The 19,502-nt window shown below is 52.4% G+C and overlaps 7 protein-coding genes across 7 annotated transcripts; 3 read left to right on the top strand and 4 right to left on the bottom strand.

Annotated features, from left to right (window-relative positions):
• Nucleotide 1: 1 nt before the first annotated feature.
• On the bottom strand, nt 2-1,284 carry POSPLADRAFT_1060776 (hypothetical protein; the record flags this gene model as incomplete). The annotated part of the gene is made up of 5 exons (XM_024481301.1): nt 2-105; nt 150-169; nt 234-491; nt 558-685; nt 739-1,284. 5 exons carry the CDS (start codon nt 1,282-1,284, stop codon nt 2-4), a joined length of 1,056 nt encoding a protein of 351 aa, XP_024335070.1.
• Nucleotides 1,285-2,393: 1,109 nt separating this feature from the next.
• On the top strand, nt 2,394-5,123 carry POSPLADRAFT_1153873 (hypothetical protein; the record flags this gene model as incomplete). The annotated part of the gene is made up of 16 exons (XM_024486784.1): nt 2,394-2,723; nt 2,860-2,942; nt 2,993-3,032; nt 3,079-3,136; nt 3,196-3,219; nt 3,274-3,308; nt 3,334-3,440; nt 3,497-3,568; nt 3,620-3,643; nt 3,704-3,740; nt 3,794-3,843; nt 3,895-3,913; nt 3,971-4,297; nt 4,353-4,615; nt 4,828-4,893; nt 4,955-5,123. The coding sequence occupies 16 exons, from the start codon at nt 2,394-2,396 to the stop codon at nt 5,121-5,123; spliced, it is 1,704 nt and encodes a 567-aa protein (XP_024335069.1).
• An 849-nt stretch (nt 5,124-5,972) lies between these two features.
• POSPLADRAFT_1049500 (hypothetical protein) lies at nt 5,973-7,757 on the top strand (the record flags this gene model as incomplete). The annotated part of the gene is made up of 3 exons (XM_024479764.1): nt 5,973-6,248; nt 6,300-7,497; nt 7,555-7,757. The coding sequence occupies 3 exons, from the start codon at nt 5,973-5,975 to the stop codon at nt 7,755-7,757; spliced, it is 1,677 nt and encodes a 558-aa protein (XP_024335068.1).
• A 907-nt stretch (nt 7,758-8,664) lies between these two features.
• On the bottom strand, nt 8,665-9,956 carry POSPLADRAFT_1075987 (hypothetical protein; the record flags this gene model as incomplete). The annotated part of the gene is made up of 4 exons (XM_024482875.1): nt 8,665-8,952; nt 9,013-9,363; nt 9,421-9,508; nt 9,561-9,956. The coding sequence occupies 4 exons, from the start codon at nt 9,954-9,956 to the stop codon at nt 8,900-8,902; spliced, it is 888 nt and encodes a 295-aa protein (XP_024335067.1). The 3' UTR covers nt 8,665-8,899.
• Nucleotides 9,957-13,548: 3,592 nt separating this feature from the next.
• Nucleotides 13,549-14,866, bottom strand: POSPLADRAFT_1154292 (hypothetical protein; the record flags this gene model as incomplete). The annotated part of the gene is made up of 5 exons (XM_024486836.1): nt 13,549-13,742; nt 13,800-14,061; nt 14,122-14,212; nt 14,273-14,400; nt 14,456-14,866. 5 exons carry the CDS (start codon nt 14,864-14,866, stop codon nt 13,549-13,551), a joined length of 1,086 nt encoding a protein of 361 aa, XP_024335066.1.
• A 625-nt stretch (nt 14,867-15,491) lies between these two features.
• POSPLADRAFT_1071407 (hypothetical protein) lies at nt 15,492-17,763 on the top strand (the record flags this gene model as incomplete). The annotated part of the gene is made up of 6 exons (XM_024482443.1): nt 15,492-15,820; nt 15,872-15,947; nt 16,001-16,108; nt 16,160-17,307; nt 17,361-17,393; nt 17,449-17,763. 6 exons carry the CDS (start codon nt 15,492-15,494, stop codon nt 17,645-17,647), a joined length of 1,893 nt encoding a protein of 630 aa, XP_024335065.1. The 3' UTR covers nt 17,648-17,763.
• Nucleotides 17,764-17,996: 233 nt separating this feature from the next.
• Nucleotides 17,997-19,357, bottom strand: POSPLADRAFT_1049498 (hypothetical protein; the record flags this gene model as incomplete). Its single annotated transcript, XM_024479763.1, has 4 exons — nt 17,997-18,107; nt 18,170-18,313; nt 18,372-18,859; nt 18,913-19,357. The coding sequence occupies 4 exons, from the start codon at nt 19,355-19,357 to the stop codon at nt 17,997-17,999; spliced, it is 1,188 nt and encodes a 395-aa protein (XP_024335064.1).
• Between the last annotated feature and the right edge of the window lie 145 nt (nt 19,358-19,502).

Here is a 19,502-nt window from a genome sequence, read left to right as displayed (position 1 = left end):
TTTAAGAAAAGGGCTCGCGATCAGGGTCCTTCAAATGCGGAAAGCATGACTTTGTGTTGTCTTCCGTGGGTATCACCTGTGTACCGTCGTTGAGAGTCATGATGACTGTTGTCAATAGCTATGGCCTAGTCGAGGTATACAAGGCTCACATTGTAGCCGGCCGGACGACCTGATAAAGTCATTGTGTGTATTGAACGCATGCGTCACGCATAGGCGCTCATGTCATCCGCCACGAATCCCTTTGTTTTCGGACCGGAACGCAAAAGACGGCGTCGATGCCTTGAATATCTTCATCATAGATGACTCTGCCGGACTCGTCAAGCTTTACATGCTTCAAAGCTCTCGGTTCGAGCTTGATGAGGTCTTGTAGCATCCTCATCTTCTCCTCGCGATACGTAAGACGGTTGCGTTCATCTCGTTCGTGCCATGCAGCAACTTCCGCTTCCGTCTTTGGCGGGTTAGGAGCAGCGTTGAGGGGATCAAACCCATACCTACAAGAGTGCACGGAAGTGGAGAATCAGCGAGGAGTGCTTGAGAAGTATCTTCACGACACGCACTCAGCATGCAGTTGAGCACGGAGATCCGCGGCAGAGACGTCCACTTGTCTGGCGGCTGCGAGCAAGCGCAGGTACATAAAGTATAGTGCCCCTGTATCTTTGTTCGCTAAAGCCTTCGCAAACATCTCCTATGGGAATCTTGATCAGAGCAAGAACGATAGGGCTGAGCAGCATTACAAACGTCGAATAGGATGCGCATGTCTGCGTTGGGCGTGAAGCCCCAGTCCCATCCTCCACTCCCATACAGTCTGTATATTCGATCGGAGTTGGCCTTGTAGTCCAATTGATGCAGCAAAGCGTCAGAGAAGCCACGACCGGGCTTCGCAAACGCCATCATTTTGTACCCCTTTTTCTCCGCGTCGACCTTTGACCAGTCGAAAGGTCCCAGAAATTGACCACGCACAAACGGCTGCAGCGGTCTGACCTTCTCGTAAGACGCCTCCAAGGTTACACTCCAGCCTTTTGGATGAGGTCGAGGATCAGATTGTTCGAAAGGTGGTGGGCCAATGTTGTACTGCTCAGGCACTGCAGATAGTGAAGCAGCAGCGGCAACCGTCTCAAGCCCGTACCGCTTCATGATGTCCCTCAACCGCTTCTCGGACAAAATCCATGATGGGTTTCGTTCCTTCAAGATTGCGAGCACTTTGTGGACTCCGAGGGACGGCTCAATGTGGCGCAAGGCTCTCAGTATATAGAGTACCTCTTCTTCTGAGGGATTTGTAGTCATAGTATTTGGAAACGCGTTCGAATGTCAAGAAACGAGGATGTGTAAGCTGGCGACGGCGACACTATGAGTCTGCTGACAAGTTAACATTGAGACTCGAAGCACCGCACGCGTTAGTTCACGTGACCGTGATTCACTATGTTCATTCCCACGACCCTCTGGCGCTTATAGCCTTCCACCGGCGCTCAATCCTGCATGAGAAACGTTCTAATCTGTGTTCAGCCTCTTCATCCACACCGGGCGTTGGGAGAGCGAAGCCAAGCCTTTGAGCGCAGAGTGCTGAGAGTAGTGAGGACGTCTGGCAGCCGATACTACCCCAGCCCTACATCTTCTATATTGCTGTGCGACATGGAAGAGTGCCTCTTCTCCGAAGTACGCTATGTATAACATGTCTTATCTGTGAGTAATGTATGCATGCCTTCTATAAGATAGAAGATACAAGGCTGAATAAAGGACAGCACTGATTCAATCACTCAGTTCGAAATGGACCACTCAGAATGTTAATAGTACAAGGACCTGTTGACTTTAGCGGGAGTTAACACAGTAGGGCAACATGCAATCCAGGCTGTCAGATGGCGCCCCGTGGGGTAAAGTTCAGAATCTGATCGACTACATGTTGGAAATGATTTGCCGGTGTCACCGCCTATCGCCGCTCCAGCCATCTGGGGAGTTGACTGTATTCTCTTGCAATCGGTGGCGTCACGTCTAAGCCGTTGGGTGGCATCGCCTGACATTTACAAGGTTCACTATGGTAGTAATTGTGTACGGGCCATGGCTTTTGGCGTAAGTATTTTCGTGCGACTCCTTGACACCATGTGGACTGTTTCGCCAAGTGAAACTCTACCAGTTGCTAGATCTGATGGCTATCAAGTCGACGCTCGTGCGACCAACACGTACTGATGGTTACGGCTACCCCATGACCTGCCTTGTGTCTGACACCTGAATACCTGAATGCAACGTCAACAGCCACCTGCGGCGCCGGCTTCCCCAATGCGGCCCGCTCTCCATATTGTGCAGGGATATACACACAGCTCGTGCCGTTGTCGTAATGCGAGCTCATCGCGTCCCCTTGTACGAGTCCTCTTCCTCCCCTACTTTGTGTCGCCGTAGCCATGTTAGAAGCCGGCACGTCCAGCCCTTCGCCGCCCGTAAACGTGCAGAAGGATGTAGAGGAATGCCGCGTTGAAGACCTCAACACGCAGGGCACGCTTTACCAATTGAAACTGGGGGGAAAAGCGCAGAAGCGGCATTTCTTCTCGCCTCTAGAACAGGACGTCGCCGACGCGGTCCACAAGGACGCCGAAACTGTTGTTTACAGTCAGGAAGAAGAGGTGAGCATGCAAAGTCCGACGAACCGTAACAATGAATTTTCTGATTCGGCGCGGCCAGAGGGCGGTGAAACGCAAAATCAACTTGAGAGTTATGTCATTGGTGATTGGCAGGTATGTTGGCAAACCCTCGCGATTACACTGTTCGATCAAGAGTTTCTCACACATGTAATACAGTTACTTGTGTATGTATCAAGCCAGACCATGCGTTCTTTCGGCATTTTTGACCTCTCTTCTCACGTTATACTAGTCAATCAGTTCGGTCAGTGGTCATTCAATTGCATTCCACATCAGCCAAGACTTACCCAGACCGCGAACAGATCGGACAAACATGTACGTCATATTCATACTCGGGCCGTCTCTACGTGCTGACACCCACATAGCGGTAACGTCCACGTCATACCCGCGTTCAACGAGAACTTTGTGAGTCTTCCTGGACTTCGCATCAGTGATTCTCACAGTGCTTTAGGGTGTTACCAACAACCAGAAATGGACGCTGGCCCTCAGTGTGTTCTATATCGGTTATTGTGCGTGAGATTTGACGCGGATCAAAGAGAGGCATACTTACATTGTACGGAATATGTAGGTCTCTTGGAGATGCCGGCCAATGGTGTGCATCGCGAGTGATATTTCGGGTATTACCTACCTCACCTTTACACTCCAGTGCTGCAGCGCCGCATTGGTGCGAACAGATTGTGCGTAATCTTGAAAAAACCCGCAGTAGGTTTGCTCTGATGAAGATCTCAGCTTCTTTATGTCGCTCTCGTTCTGGGGGCTTTCGTCTCTTTCCTTTGTCTACGCGAAAGGCTATGTCGGACTCCTGGTCTTGCGGTAAGCACATTCAATGTTTCAGCAAGTTGAGTATTTCGAATAAACGTGTTGCGTAGCGTGCTATTAGGGATCGGAGAAGCGGGATACTATGCTGGAATGGTATATTACCTCTCCTTCTGGTACACACGGTACGCAAGTATCACTATTCACGTAGCGGTCGACCCTGATGACTTCCACAGGCATGAACTGGCCATGCGAATCAGGTACGGCTGTGCAATATGCGTATGCAAAGAGTGCATGCAATAATATTCGTATCTTTGTAGCATCTGTATGACGGGAACCTACCCGGGTGCCATTAGTGTACGACTTATGCACAACTCTCCGTCCTTGACGTGATGCTGACAATTTACCAGGGTCTCATCGCATTTGGTCTTGTCCGCGCACATACATCGGTGTTGAAGGGGTGCGTGCTGGCATTCCCCCCTCAATGTCTTGATTGACGTATTTTGCCCAGTTGGCAATTCCTCTATATGGTTTGTTTATGATTCATGAGTCGCGATTCACTCCCTGACGCGTTCATTATGATGAAGATCGAGGCTATCCCGACGATTGTCATGGCGGCTTTGATCTTGATGTTCCTTCCCTCGTTCCCATTCGCGGCGACATTCCTAACCCCACGTGAAAAAGCGATTGCGCAGGCCCGCATGGACCGCGACCAGAAGCCGACATCGCATGGCGGTATGACGGGCTGGGAAGGCTTCAAAGCAGTCGTGAATGACGTTAATGCCTGGCTACTTGTCATCATCTATGCCGGATGTGAGCCTCTGCTTCTGTTTACATGCATGAAGCTGGATTTAACGCTCAGAGAACACGCAGTCAACGTCGGGACGGCCACAATCACATATTTTTTGCCAACAGTACGCCCAGATCACCGGTGATCGGCGGTATCATACTCATGCATCGATTGTACAGCTCGTGGATGAATTGGGCTACTCGGATATCAATGCACAGGGAATGACGGTGGCCCCCTACGTGGTCGGCTGGTTCCTGGTCATCTTTCAAGCTTGGCACAGCGACCGCACACGGGACCGTGGCTGGCACATTGTCGCCTCGTCGCTCATATCTTTCGTGGGCTATGTCATACTGGCAACAAGCGTACAGAAGAGTGCCGGAGCCGGATACTTTGCATTGTTCCTTGTCGTCGCGGGTAACTTCAGCTTATTCCCGCTTGTGATGTGAGTGCATCTAGGCCATTACTGTCCAGACAAGGAAAGCGCATTGACACAGATCGGATCTAGGAGCTGGGCGGCGAACGTATTCTCGCCTACATCTAAACGTGGTGTCGGCACTGCGTTCATTGTGTCTATCGCAAACTGCATTTCTATGTGAATGAATAAAATCACTCCAATGCGCGTGCTTGCTGAACGTGTTCTCCCGGCGACTACAGCGCATCACCGCAAATTTACTTCGACTCATACGACGATTTCAGGAAGGGCCATGGCATATCTGCAGCGTAAGTTGTTCTCGTAGATGCTAGTGCACCCTATTCCTGACGCTGACGAATACCGTCTCAGATGCTTGTTTGCCACAGCGATTTGCGCGTTTGCCTTGCGTACACGGTTGACGCTGAAGAACAAGAAGAATCGGGAACGACTTGCAGCGATGTCACAAGACGAGAAGAACGGCCTGAGCGACGATGCAGAGATATGGGATAATGATCCGCGCTACGTGTTTATGGTGTGAACTCACGACACGAGTAGAGGGTTTGTTTCACCGTGTACGATATGTGTCGCAGTGATGTGCCAACTAACCTGGGCAAATATAATTCCATGAGAGGACGCGAATGTCATTCATATGGTAGCTGATTAAATCATGCCCGCCGTGTTTTCTGCAGGTTACAAGTTATCTGCTGCCATGCTCCCAAGAATGAGACAGCATGGACAGAGCAGTGTCATACGATTAACCTCCTCGCTATATTCGCATGTGTAGCCTGGTAATGAACAGGGGCGGATCTCTCATTTCGTGCCATTGGAGTCCTTCACATGCAAGGAATTAATTCAGCCCAAGGCAGCCTATGCTTTGGATGGAGCTCACGTGAGATGTAACATGGGCGCTCAACTGCGTCTCGTCATTGGTCAAGTTCAGCGACTGACAAGGTGCTACCAATGCAACTTTTCATGCTTCTGCTCGCGAACCAGAAGTAACATTGACTTGATATGCCGCAAGGGTGGCACCACATACATTTAGATGCAGATGTGCATGCATTTTGGGAACTTAATAACCTATAGGTCGCGCAGCTGCCAACTGGGCGCCCTCGTCGAGCGCTCTGCACAAAAAGATTGAACAAAGAACGTATAACATCCCTAAAAAGGTGAGCCCGTGATGGCTTATTCTACCTTGATACCTTGTAATTTTATATTGTAGCCGTTACGACCAAAAAAGGCATATGGTTGATGCGCTCGGGCCTTTGTCCCACAGTGGGTTTGTGGCGTTCCTGTGGCAAATGAACACTTCGCCTCTGCACCCTTCGACTCAACCTCCACCTACACACCTACACTACACCCACTCTCTATCAATTACTTGCTGCTCACCATGTCCCACGACATCGCCTACCATGATGAGGCTAACACGTTCTCCGTCCTTATTGGTAGCAAGCAAAATGCAAATCCCGGACAATTTAAGGCCGAACAGCCGGCGCCATGGGAGTACAGAGCAAAACTGGTAATCAAAGAGTATCCGAAATCCATAGACGAATTCCTGAAGGTCTTCGTCGCGAGCGAGGAGCGTTGTCCCCACATCAAATCCAAAGGCCTCTTCCAATCTTCGAATGGATTCAAAGGCCAAGGGGATGATTTTGCTCAACAGCTGGTACTTATCAGTAACCTTTTATCGTTTGCTTGACTGTTGACGATCCCATAGGTAGAAGGCCTAAATGCGATGTCGTTCGAGTTGCCTGAGGCAAAGGGGTTGGACTTTGTGAACACTGTGGGAGAAACTATTGTCTTTCGCGATGAAGACAATGTCACGCAAGGCCCTGCCTCCTCGCCTGCCATCGTCGCATCATACCCAGGCATACGTTTTCAAGGTGGACGAGTCCCTAAGTGGCATCAGATATCCATCGCGTTGCAGGTCAGGCTGCGCAAGGACGAGGATCCAGTCGGCAGGTACGCAAACAGGGACGAGGAAACTCTGTTTGAGCTTCTGCAGACGGCGCGCAACATTCTTGTAACAGGCCGCACGCTCTTCGCATTCGTTGTCGGAATCTATGGTAACACTGCACGTATCTTCCGGGTCGACCGCACCGGGGTGGTTGTATCACAGTCCTTCAACTATATCGTGCGGCCCAACCTCTTTCGCGAGTTCCTGTGGCGCTTTACTCACCCGACGGTGGGCGGTATGTTTGTCGGTGCAGACCCCTCTGTATCTTTGCCCACGGAGCAAGACCTCCACTGGGCGCGACAGATTTTGCATAAGCAGAATATGACGGACGTATATCTCGAAGCTAGTCGTTGGGTTGCAATCGAGATGCCTGACAAATCGCGCAAGAAGTTCCTTACCGCCAAACCCGCTTCCATCTCGCTGGATCTGTTCGCGCGCGGCACAAATGTCTGCCTTGTGATCCAGCAATCTTCCACCAACGGTAAACTTCAAGTCCTGAAGGAATCATGGTGTGATACTAAACATGAGCCCGAGATCAAATTTTACGAAGAGATTCGTGTCAGGAACCCCGGTAAACTCTTTGGTGTCGCGGACTTCATTTGCGGCCAGGATCTGGGCAAGGCGGAAACCGACCGTCTCGTAGCTCTAGGAACCGCTTCTGGTACTCTGCCTGCGGCTGCTTCTACTCAAAATGCTGCTCCTCGGCTCACTATCAGACTTCCGGCTGCTCGAATCGCGCGTACTAGGATGCAAACTCGGTCATCGAAGAACGATTGTCCCCCACCTCCAGTCGCTCCAGGTCACAACACGGTGGCACATTGGGATCACCGTAAGCATGCTGCAGATCATGCCAATCGGCGTAGCCACATGCGGCTCCTCTACAATACAATCGGCCGAGAACTCACGAATATCACATCTACCAGAGAGCTCGCTGAGGGAATTCGTGACGCTATCAAAGGTGTGTTGCAGCGAAACAACTCATGGGGGCTATTCGCTCATGGATTCGGAACTATAGGCCATCGTACCGTCTTCGAGGCCGGGGTGCTGCACCGGGATATCAGTGAAGGAAATGTGATGATCGCTGACGGCGAGGAATTCAAGGGCTTCATTCATGATTTCGACATGGCCATGTTGCGGGAGAACGAGCCGGATAGGTCAGGCGCGATCTACGTAAGCTTCGTCACATATGCACCTACATTCGCTGATGTCTGCCTCTAGGGCACGTACTACTTTAGGTCCTTGAGGCTCCAGGAGAATAAAGGCGTCGTGCACAACTTCGAGCATGATCTAGAGTCATTCTACTGGGTGTTGATACATCAAGTCCTATCACTTTGTCAACATGATCACAAGAAGGGCACCAACGCATATGCATGGTTGTTTAGCCCTTACGACAACAAATGTGTCGAGCACAGGACGTTGTGGCTCTACGACCCGTCGCACTTTCTCAACGTCACTGGAAATGTGCCGCTTACGTTCCTTGAGAAAGAGTTTCGCATTTTATGCAAAGACAACCTGCTCTCATATGAAGCTGTACTTGACATCTTCGATGAGGCGCTCAAGATGGATGGCTGGCCTGAGGAGCACGAGGAACAGTGGGAACCTTGGCTACGCGAAGCTGGAAGCTCGGCGGCGTCTACTACCCTTGGGAAACGGCGTCGCGAGAGCACCGACAATTACGAGCGCTATGTCAAGAGACAAAGGGAAAGCTCGGAGGTGTGATATGGACCGGTGGCGCCGTCACGGGATTTATCTCCCTCTTCCTACGGGCCGATGCGCCTAGTATCCAACCCAACCGCCGCATTAACACCGCAGCTACCGTTGTAGATCCATTGTCGTAACTCGACGGGCTCGTCCAGGCTCAATGTCGTCCATATGGCGGGAAATGAAGGCGTCACCATGGATTAACGCTACTCATTGTTATCTTGCTCTACCTTGGTAGTAACTGACTACACGGCAGAACCTGACATGCTTCAATTTCCGCATCACCACTCCCTTCCCTCCATCGCACGTAGCTTCTCAAGATCTGACTACTGGATGTCCGAACCAGATCATCGACAGACCTGTTCGCAGTCCAATGACTCAACCATCCGAGGGCTGCTGGGTACGGCTTTGCACGAAAACCTCGCCAAACATATTAGCCGATACATTGTGGAATATTGGTGGATACTACACTGGGCCTATAGTAGTCTCAAAATGCATACAGTACATAGAAGTAGTCATACAGCATACAAATACATACGCCGCAGGGCAGCTGACGAAGTCCAAGTCGTCCATATGGGTTGCGAAATATAGCGGTAGCGATACAGCAGTTCAGATCGAAAGCATCAATAAGTTAGAAGGAGCGGTTCGAACGAACTCGTTCATACAAGGGTGACCGGCTTCCTGTGGGGCGACTTGCGCTTCCTCTCCGGACCTGATTGGACGATGTGAGGCAAGTCCATGAATACGCTGAATGCGCGTGACCAGAACGTACCATGCTCCTGCCCCGTTACCTTGCCACGTGCGTCTGCGCCTTTCAGGAACCCCTCCACAAAGTCTTTGTTCTGTTCAAGGATCTTCTGCGTAATGCCGTGACCACGGAGGTCATCGTACGCGATACCGCGCCCCAACAGCTCCTCGATCATAACTGTCCAACCAGGACCGAGGTTCTCCGACGTTTCGATTCGGCCCTTCTCGTTGTAGCCGACGTGCCCTACATGGACAAAGCTGCCGGGCGTAGGAGACGAGATCATCGATGCCTTCACGCGCGGAGGGTCCGCGCTTGTTGGCGCTTGGGGCGACTGCGAGCAAGGCGTCAACTTTCGGATCTTACGAGGAGCGTGCACTGATCGAGGCGCATTTAGCCCTCTTTTCAAGCACATAGATAATCGAAATGGCCTACCGGGGATGTTCAGCTGACTCGTACAGAGTTTCTTGTAGAAGTTCGCCGCATCTACATCATTGTCAAAGCGCAGGCCATACATTCTGCTCTGTTCAGGGAGTCAGTAACGTCACATCTCAGCAGCTCGGATCGCCGCGTACCTTCCCAGTGAAGGTGTGGAAGAACGGCTTGTCGAAGCGATACTGGAAGTCATCGGGAATGTCGTGTATCCAGATCAAGCCCTTGTCCGACTTCATGTCGACGAGCCTGAACCAGTACTGCGACTGGAACTGGAAGGTAGCGCTAGGCCTGATTGCCAGTGGGCGGTCCGTCCGTTTGTTGCGACCGAAGACGAGCATCCCCTTCAAGCCAGTACTCGTCCAAGAGTCTTCGCGTCCGGAAAAAGGTGCGTGGTAGACACTGGCGAACGCATACGCAATGCCCTTGCCATTTGAAGGTAGCTGCGATTGAATGTGGCGTTCTTCTTCTCGCGTCAGGCGCAGGCCAGATGTTGGAGGGTCAATAGGATGAAGGCTTGATTTCGGCGGGGGAATCATGTTCGGGGATGTGAGGTTGACAGGACCTGGAGGATATGGGGAGCGACAAAGAATGCAAGAGATCCTGCTCAATGCACAGTTATATATGCGTCCTCAAAGAGCAGTGCTGCGCGCCACTTCTGCAGTCGAAGCAAGCATCGTGCTGATCGCGTGCCCACGAGATCGAGTAGGAGACGTACAAATTCATTAGTACGGTGGGATTCGATCAGCCACATGCTGTGAGGCTCGACCACAGTGCAAAGGCGGTAATCACCGCGCGGGAGCATATCATTGCTATCCTTCAAGAATATTCAAATATCAAATCCCAAAGAGGACTATTCATCAGTGTCGCGGAGCCAATTCGGAGCATAAGATGCATCCTGTCTGCTGTGCAATTGGCATCGCCGGAACAGATGAACTAACCATCAGACTAGGGCACACATACCACTCAGGATTGGCCCGAGATGATCTGCAGCGACATATAGAGTCGACTGCCGTGCGGCGCAAGACTGGTGCTGAGAAGCATACCTGGGAACAAATCGATCACATGGATCTAGAGAGTTCATTGCCAAAATGCAGGTCCGCGGGAGGACTGACGACACATCGAAGCTTTGCATACTGCGACTCATTTTGATAGCTCGACGGCGAGTCTCGACTCTGGCAATGAAACGTAAACGTGTAACGTCGAAGAGGGGCATCCACGGTGCGGAAACACGCAGTGCGACTGCACCAGACCTCCAAGATGCAACCGGATAATCGTACCTACTAACCGATCCCTCAGCGGCACACCTTAAATCCAAAAGTTGGTGAATTGTGCAATGCCGGTGATGACTGTCAATTTTACTGTCACGTCGTTTTGCTCGGACACGAGGTTTCCCTTGATTTCATCCCATTTTGTTTTAATGTTTCGCCAATTGAGTGGGTACTGGTGATCAAGGTTCAATGTTCAACTTTATCGGAGTTTCGATAGTGCCAGGTGGCTATTAGCGCCGTTGGCTTATCAAGTACTTACTATTTACTGCAAAGTCACGTTTTCCATTGTTTTCGAAGACATCCGTTCATCGACGTTATCCCAGTCGTTGCCAGTCTCTCCATTGATGTTTGGCAAGCACACCATCGTCTGCATCTTGACTGTCTATTTCGGATCGGGATGCGAAAGGTTGGACAGTCTACTGTAAGGCCGCCGTCTTATGTTCTAACCGTAGAGAATCGAACGTTCCGCTCGCACTGGTGTGTTTACCCATATTGCGAGTCTAAGGAGATACTGACGAGATAATGGTGTGTGTTCGTTGATTTGTACGGCTAGCTAGCGAATAAGTCCATACTATGCCAGTTGCGACAGTTGATTCAACTGTCCAGGCGTTGGTCTGGAACATACTATCGGCTACATGGCCAGCGATTTCATAGACGTCATGTCTTCTGCCCCCCTTTTCGATGTGACACTCATACGTACAAGGGTCCGTAACCCGTCAACCGCACCGGTCGGCTATCGATCTCGATATTTTAAGGCCAGTTTTCGGAAGGCCCGGCAGACAATGCCGCACACCCTACCTGACGACACAAATTGACGTACATAGCTGAATCCGACGGCAAAAATGTTGCAGCTTGCCATGCTTGACGGAAAATGCATCGAGTATCATTTAGATATCACCGCTTGACTCCGATCCCCTGGTGCATGTATATCGGCCTCAAGATTTGCCTTGGACTCGTGCATCAGCGCGAGTGCCAGGACAGGAAACCCTCGGACATCGATGCAGCGTCGTGGCGTACGTACAGAACTTGCTTCGCGGTTCATTTTGAGAATGCTCACGATTAACTGGACATAGGTGGACCATCGCTTAGCGATACTGGGCAGGGGGACTGTACCCCAGACCCGGCATCCATGTCCGTAAGGGCGGGCACACTGTGCTTCATGAATTACTCTGTGAATTCACTACTGGTGGGCTCATCCACGATGTCCCTCACGCACGAGACCGGCCATCAATTGATGATGACAACATATGCCCGCGCGGCAGTCGTTGCTTTGTCTGGTCGTTCTGGGTCCGAGGGTGGTAATCCATCAAGCGGACGGTCGCTAAAGTCCTTGCGTTGTGCATGCACACTGTCTCCATTGTGCACACCATCATACTCCCCCTTGTGCACCGACATGCTTTCCTAATATTCCCCTTGCGCCCGCCTCATACAGCCATGGACATATGGCCCTTGGTCCGCCGAACACGTTTATGGCCTTCCATTGTCTACCAGCTCATTTCCACTCCATATCTGCGTGGTGTGGCGCTGTAGGATGCGAAACGCTGCTCAGGCGTTTACAATGGCTAAGGGCGTGAAGGCTCTCGATCCACTTGCCATGGGACAAGATGCAACGTACCTGCCCGTCGAACTCCAAGCCAACTCATGACCTGTCATGTTCCTCTCCGCGGCACAGCAGGGATCTTAGCAATCGTCAAGCTGGTGCGTGCCGTCATGCATTTGCTGTATTGCCTTGCGCGTGTTGAGCATCCCCCCTGCGTCATCTTCTAACAGGTCCTGTCTTTTCATGGGCATCTTTCGTTCTCTACGCTTGGGCTGACCTCTACGGCGTCTTCGTCACAATACTCCAGACTGCTAAAAGACCTCAATTCCAGTGACTTTTCTCAGGTTACCCTGAGGGCGAATCAGACGTCAGGACTGTATAGGGACGTGTCGCTCCGAACCTGCACTCGGCGGGCGTCGACCACTTCTCGCATTAGTCTGCTCTACCGCTTTGCATCAACGCAGATGGGAGTGGGGTATGCCGGATGGATTGGGAGCTTCTCGTCTGTCGTTGATAGGCAGCTTGAACGATCGGTGTGTGGTCCGATTATCTCTTTCATGGAGCGATTAGCGGTCAAATTCACTCCAGGGACATCAGGTCGTAATCATATATTCATTCTCCACACAGCTATACACAAACTACGCGCATCCCTTTCCTGTGTCCGCCGCCATCCCAAGGTCTATTCCCAGGTCCAACAAGGCGACACAACCTGCCCACGCGGATCCCAGTACTCGATCGCTGGTTGTATTCCCGGCCGATCAACGATGTGCGCGATCGGGCGATGTGGTACGTCTGAGCGCAGATCCTGTCTCAAGAACCAGGCTGTCATACGCTTCTCAATAGGAAACCCATGCGCTCTTTGCAGGGGAGACATCATCTGACCCAGTGTCGTGGGTACGAGGAACTGGAGCGAAGCCCACAGAGGTTGTGAAGACTGCTTCGAAAACGTGTTTGCATGCTATCCTCACAATGACGCAGTTAGGAACGATAGACGTCGTTCGTGCGCAATTTATGCACATTGAACTTTAGCGGAAATCGGGTCATTTGGACGTTATGCAGGTCTCGTTCTGCGGGTAGCGGTCGACCTCAAGCATGACAGCTCGAAAACCTGCAAATTCGAGTGCAATTCAGGGGACAAAACTACACGCGGCGTAGAAGAACGTGAAGGATTATTCCGCAGTCTGAAAATTAAGTAGACGTATCTGTAGAACTGTCAAGTACTGATTAATACAAAGCCAATCCAACTGAACTGTGCGTAATACAAACACAAATGCGGGATGAGTCCATATCGTCTCGAGGTCCATGATTCATGTGCATGCTTCAAGACACCGCAGCCGATGTCAGCGCCCTCCGGCTCTGCTCGCGCTTTCGTTCCATCTTGCCAATGTATTCAACCCACGCGTACCACGCCCCGCCTGCGAGGGTGATACAAATCCCGAGTGCATTCAATGGCGTGATCGTCAGGTGGAAGAGCGAGACCGCACACAGAATAGTCAGCGCTTGCTTCACATTTGCTGCGTGAAGAACAGCTGAGCGACGGGGACCACGGTGCTAAAGGGCCAGAGACGCACCGGCGACTGTCATATTCAGCGCACCCACACGCTTGTTTGCGCTCAGGCTGACAACGTTGAGACCGAACGCGATAGCGCCGTTGCCAAGTAATACGGCAAGCTTGAACCAGCCCGAGGTACTTCCGAACGCGAGCGAGTCGCGCGCCTGCAACAGCTCTCCAGAGCCGTAGGCGTACACGATGCAGAGTGCACATGCGAAGGGTGATGTACGGGAGAGAAGGTCGAGTGGTTGTAGGGAGAGGCGCGGTGGCACAGGAAGTAGCTTCTCTAGGGGCGAAGGCAGCGTGGGCTTGGAAGCGAGCGGGGGAGAAGACTGCAAGACGTTTGTGTAGATAGTCTTCACCGCCGCAAGGAATGTGCCGAACAGTGTGAGGAGAAACCCCCACATTGTGAAGTAGTAGTCTCCATATGTCCTGCATTGCATAATAAGCGGACTGCGTAGGAACTGATTGGAATAACGTGTTCGGACTTACGCGAGAGCGACGCCGAACATGACGGGAATGAGAGTGAAGAGCTTTAGTCTGGTATACCGCGTGCCGAACAACAGGAATGATAAGGCTGTGGTGAAAATGGGTGTTGCTGCTCGCACAACTTGGTGAAACTGGAGTTGTTGTACGGTGAATTTCGGCAAGCGGGTTGCATAAACTCCGACTTACTGGTACCGTCACGAGCTGCAATGACACGTTGCTGACTGCAATGTTGACAGCGTACAATGCGCTGAACGCCGCAAGAACAGTATAGTGCTTCGCAGCCAATGGAGCAGGAACATACGCCCCTTGATGCTGCAGCACCCACCCGCCTAGGCTTCCGCACAAGGCATGCAGCGCTGTGAGTGTATAAGGGTATGGAAACTGGACCAGAACCAGCTTGTTGTACAGAGTCAGGCCGAGGTTGAAGGCGAAGTACAGCGTGAGCCAGGAGGTCTGTGAATTGAGAAATGCCGGAGCGGTCAGACGCCTCCGCTTGCGAGCAATTGTCCGCCTCGAACGCTCGGTCGCATGCGGTGAGAGGACAGGCAGCGATGGGGATGCTAGACCGGTATCAGAGAGTATGGGCGAAAGCAGCATGGACTCAAGACCGTTAATACTACGCGGGAAGCCCGCTCGCTGGCGTGGGGACGAGGCCTGCTGGGTGCTGGGCAGCACATTCGACCAATGTGCTTCGTCGTAGCGCGTATCGTGCGTTGGTACGAGAAGGGGAGAAAGGCCGTCTTGGTTGATGAGCTGCGCAGTATAGCTCGGTGCGTGTTCGTCTGGGACTTGAATGCGCAGTGCCTGCCAGCGAGAGCCACCCAAACCGTGGCCGTAGAGGAGAGACAAAGGGCCATCGCTCAGATGAGGGCTTTTGAAATGATCAAATTGAACGTGGTTGGGCCGGACGACAACATTGGCGTTGTCGGTATGGAACTGTGTTGGTCGCATTGCGCGACAAGAGAAGTCTAGAAAGAACAGGCGAGGTATAGACAAATGCAGATATGAGAATCAGCCGCACAGCAATCTAGCTTGTGCAGTGACCGGCGAGCACGAGGAATCATACGCCGAAGAGAGCACCGAGCTCACTGTGTCCAACAGCGACCATGAGTGCCTTGATTTGGATGTATACTCTCATGGACACGTGATGTAAGACCACCTATTGGGCGTCTGCGCGAGTCCTGCGAGCAGGCTTTCGTTCCAACTCTTCATAACATCTGCGATGTCTTCAGCCCAAACACACAACGCTGGCCCCTCGAAAGTCTCTAAGTCGAAGCGCATTCTCTCTGACTCGGAGGACACGAGTGAACGCGAGACAAGCAGAGTAAGAGAGGCAAAGCGACCCCGACATGCAGACAGTCTCATCGACATCGACCAGAAGCGCACAACGATGGACAAGGACAAGAAAAAGAGGCGTAAGCGCAAGCGCAAGCAATCGATTGTTCAGAGTCAGAATGTCCTACTTGGCGCTGGAGGAGCGCTCAACGCGGTCACTGCACAAGCCGCAGGGCACTCGAGGACTCGCTCAGAGCCTCCAACCGCTCGGCGTCGGTCAGTTTCTCCTCGAGCGGGGTTGCTAGACGTTCTACTCCCAAAAATTAGCCGCCAGACGTCAGTGGGACTATCTTCGGTGACATTGGGCAGTCAGAGTCCTGAGGTTCAACCGAAGGAAATATCTGTGAGTGTTTCATTCTCTGCATCCTTGTTTTCATGCATGAACCACTCTTCCAGACCAACGATAAGGGCAAGGCTAGGGCCTCTCCAGAACTTGAGCGTCCGCCCACGGGCAGTGCCGCCGGAATTACGGATCTCACCACACAGCTAACTGCGAAGACTGATGTATGTGCATCATGTTCTCTCCGTACTTCATACTAAAGCCACCCCTGTCAGCTCGTCGGAAAACATACCGCGCTCCTCACGACGTTGCAGCAATCTCTAACATGTCAGATCTGCCTTGATCTCATGCATAGGCCGTATGCTCTCGCGCCGTGCGGACATACCGCCTGCTATGATTGTCTTTTGTCATGGTTCCGCGCTCCTCCCGCGGATATCCCTCCAGAGGAAGCAACTCAACCCTGGATGCGCAAGAAGACGTGTCCACACTGTCGCGCGATTATCACCGAGAGGCCAGTGGAGATATGGACTATCAAGGACATGGTCAATGCCATTGTTCGCAGTGACCTCGTGGAGCTACCCGCGAGCGCGCCTGCACCGGCGGCCGAGTCATCGAATACCAACGCAGACCCTTGGGAGAACATTTTTCGCAGGGCGACAGCAGCAAATACCAACGCGCAGCGCCAGACAATGGGTATCCACGATCCAGACGATGGCGGGGTGTGGCGTTGCGAAGACTGCTTGCATGAGATCTGGGATGGGTTTTGCTCGTCCTGCGGGCGCATGTACACGGGCCACCTGCCCTGGCCGCAAGACCCCGCTGATGACGATTCTGAGTATGATCACCAAGAGCTGTGGGACGACGATGGCGATCTCGGGGCCGCATGGATCGACATGGGTCCACTTGGCGGGCTAGGAGCATTAGGATGGGGTTACGGCTATTCGGAAGACGACGAAGATGGAAGCGTCAGTCGCGATAGCGGATCCGACGAGGACGAGGGTCACGATGTTGCTCTGCCGCCGCGACGTGGCCGCCGGCGCTATTCGCCAGTGCGCGAGGCAGCAGAGGAGCACGAGCGCGCGGATAGTGAGGAGGACGGGAGCTATGAGAGTAGCTTTATTGACGATGAGGACGATGTACGGCCTACGTGGCTGTACAATCCGCTACTTCGGCCGTGGACTCCGGAGCAGGAGCCGTCTTATGACGATCATAACGAGGAGAGCTCTCGCAGCCTCAACGCACGTGTTGGGAGTCGTGCTGCAACTCGAGTTGTGTCTTCAGAAGAGGAAGAGGAGGAGGCTTCTGACGCGCCTGCTCAACATCCAGGGCGCGTTCAGCGACGTGCGACACAGCTGGTCATTCATTCAGACGAGGAAGAGGGCAACGATCGCGAGGCGTTCGCGGAGGAAGAGGAAGAGGATGGGTAAGGATACATACTATCGCTCATAGTGTTCGTGCTGACCTGATATTTCGTAGTGACTTGGCGGATATCGTTGCAGCACGAGAGCGGTATGTATCATCGCTATGTGTTAGCTTCAGCGATCCTTACGGCTTGATCATTCAGGGAGATATATGGCGACGATGGTTCGGTTCCCCATTCTCGTTATGAACACGGACTAGACGAGGACGATGAGAATGAGGACATTTCCGATGCTCAAGGGACGTGGAGCGACGGTTACGATCCAGCACCACCAGGGGCTTATGGAGACGAGGATGAAAGCAGAGCGTATCTGTTCTCTGACGAGGACGAGTATGAGTATTGACCCATGTGCATGTACACGACAGTTCGTATTATTGGTGCCTATGTCGTGTTGCGTTGTGATGCTTTGCATGTCGCATCTTTCTATCATATACTCATCTAAGTCATCTTTGTTTTCTCGATTTTGCTTTGCGGATCTTCTTCGGAAGAGCATCATTTGTGGAGCGGATGAGCACCAAGCATGGGCAAGGACAGGGTTGAATCGTTCAGTCGCTCAGGATCCACAAACTGGTCTGAGAGATAAAGGCATACTAGCATACATTGGATGGAAATATAAGTACGACTCGACAAGCTAACACGAAAACAACACAGTTCAGATAGCAATATATAGACTATGCAACTCGCCTCCTCCGCTATGGGGGCGGTGCCACCCCAAGCCGGGCGTTGACTTTCTGTCGGTGCTGACGATTCCGCAGATGCACCTCATAATTCTGCAGTGTTTCACCCGGCCCGGGCGTGTAGAGCTGTCGCAGGTGTGCTCATTAAATTCTCATATATTCGCGGCATGGCAACCAAGAATACGTACCTTCCCGGGGCAATCCAAACACTTGATTCGCCACTCAACCGTTCCTGTCGTGGCCACTTTCCGGAGTGTCACTTCGAATTTGTCGTCCGGGTATTTTGCGTGCATCTCCGTCATGGCTTGGTTCAACCACGGAGGAATCGCGGCCTGTTGTGCGTTGGTTATCTATGCCTTATCCGTATTTTGCTTATCAAAAACTACTTACCGTGGGCTGATGGTTTTGCGGCGGAGCTGACGGGCGTGGAGGAGGTGGAGAACCTGCGGGAGGTGCGACCACTGTCGGTCTACTATCAGGCTGAGGCTCCTGCAGGACAGGATCCGGAGGTGCAGACATGGAATGAACGGCGCCGTTTGGCCTGGTGATCCTCTGGGCAAGAGGAGACTCTGAAGTACTTGAGGTAGTAGACATAGGAGACGCTGGCGCCCTTCTTTCTGCTTCACTACGTGCGGACGACTCCTCGGGTGGGACTTCGATCCATACTTCGGATACGGGGCGCGTGGGCGTTTCAGGTTCGACATCAGCATCTTCTGCTGGAGTCTCTGGAGGAGGGTCGTCGAATACCGGAACTTGAGGACGTTTCCGCTTGGCCGCAACTCTTGCTTGCTCGGCTTCCCGAAGAAGGTTACGATGATATTCGGCATCGGAATTGTACTGCACTGGCCGAGGCCGGCGATGCCTATGCCAGAATTTACCTGAATAGAGTGAGCGAATGGGAGATATAACGACTTTACCGGACATAGCTTACCACAGGTGCCGCATTGTGACTTGTCCCCCAAAGGACCCTTCCGGCGACCCACCGCGATATTCTCCGGACAGCCACAATTAGAGCAATGCCAAACACCATTGATCATGTTTGCATGTTGGCCATCGGCATACTCCTTTTCCTTGGCCTCTCGCTCGAGCTCCTTTGCGCGCTTGGCTGGTAGCATCACCCTCGCACCTTTGTCACCACTACTACTTGGCGCTGGTAAGTCGTCCTCAATGGGAGGAAGAAAAGTGGAAGGATCGGCCAAGGTTGACAGAGTAGGCCCTCTGAGGCTCGCTCGAGGCCGAAGTACACTGGCAGGATATGAGGGTGCCTTGAAGAGTCCCTTCGGCTTCTTTTCCTTCGGCGCTGCAGGAGCGGCTGGTGTCATGGGCGCAGGTTGCATCGTAGGGATCACAACAGTGCCGTTCTCTGAAGCCACCATATTGGCGATTGTGAGCGACGCGGCAGCAGCTGCCGCTCGCCGTGACGTAGGAGCAGCAGCGGCGTTCACCAAAGCGAGAGTTGCTGCATCGATCTCCGGGAAGCCAATGGCAGGCGTGCGGAACGTCTTGGGAGGTTCCCGGTCA

This window comes from Postia placenta (assembly GCF_002117355.1).
Source record: "Postia placenta MAD-698-R-SB12 unplaced genomic scaffold POSPLAscaffold_15, whole genome shotgun sequence".
NCBI lineage: Eukaryota > Fungi > Basidiomycota > Agaricomycetes > Polyporales > Adustoporiaceae > Rhodonia > Rhodonia placenta.
The sequence above is the reverse complement of the archived record's forward strand: the minus strand, read 5'-3'. Positions and strand labels throughout refer to the sequence as shown.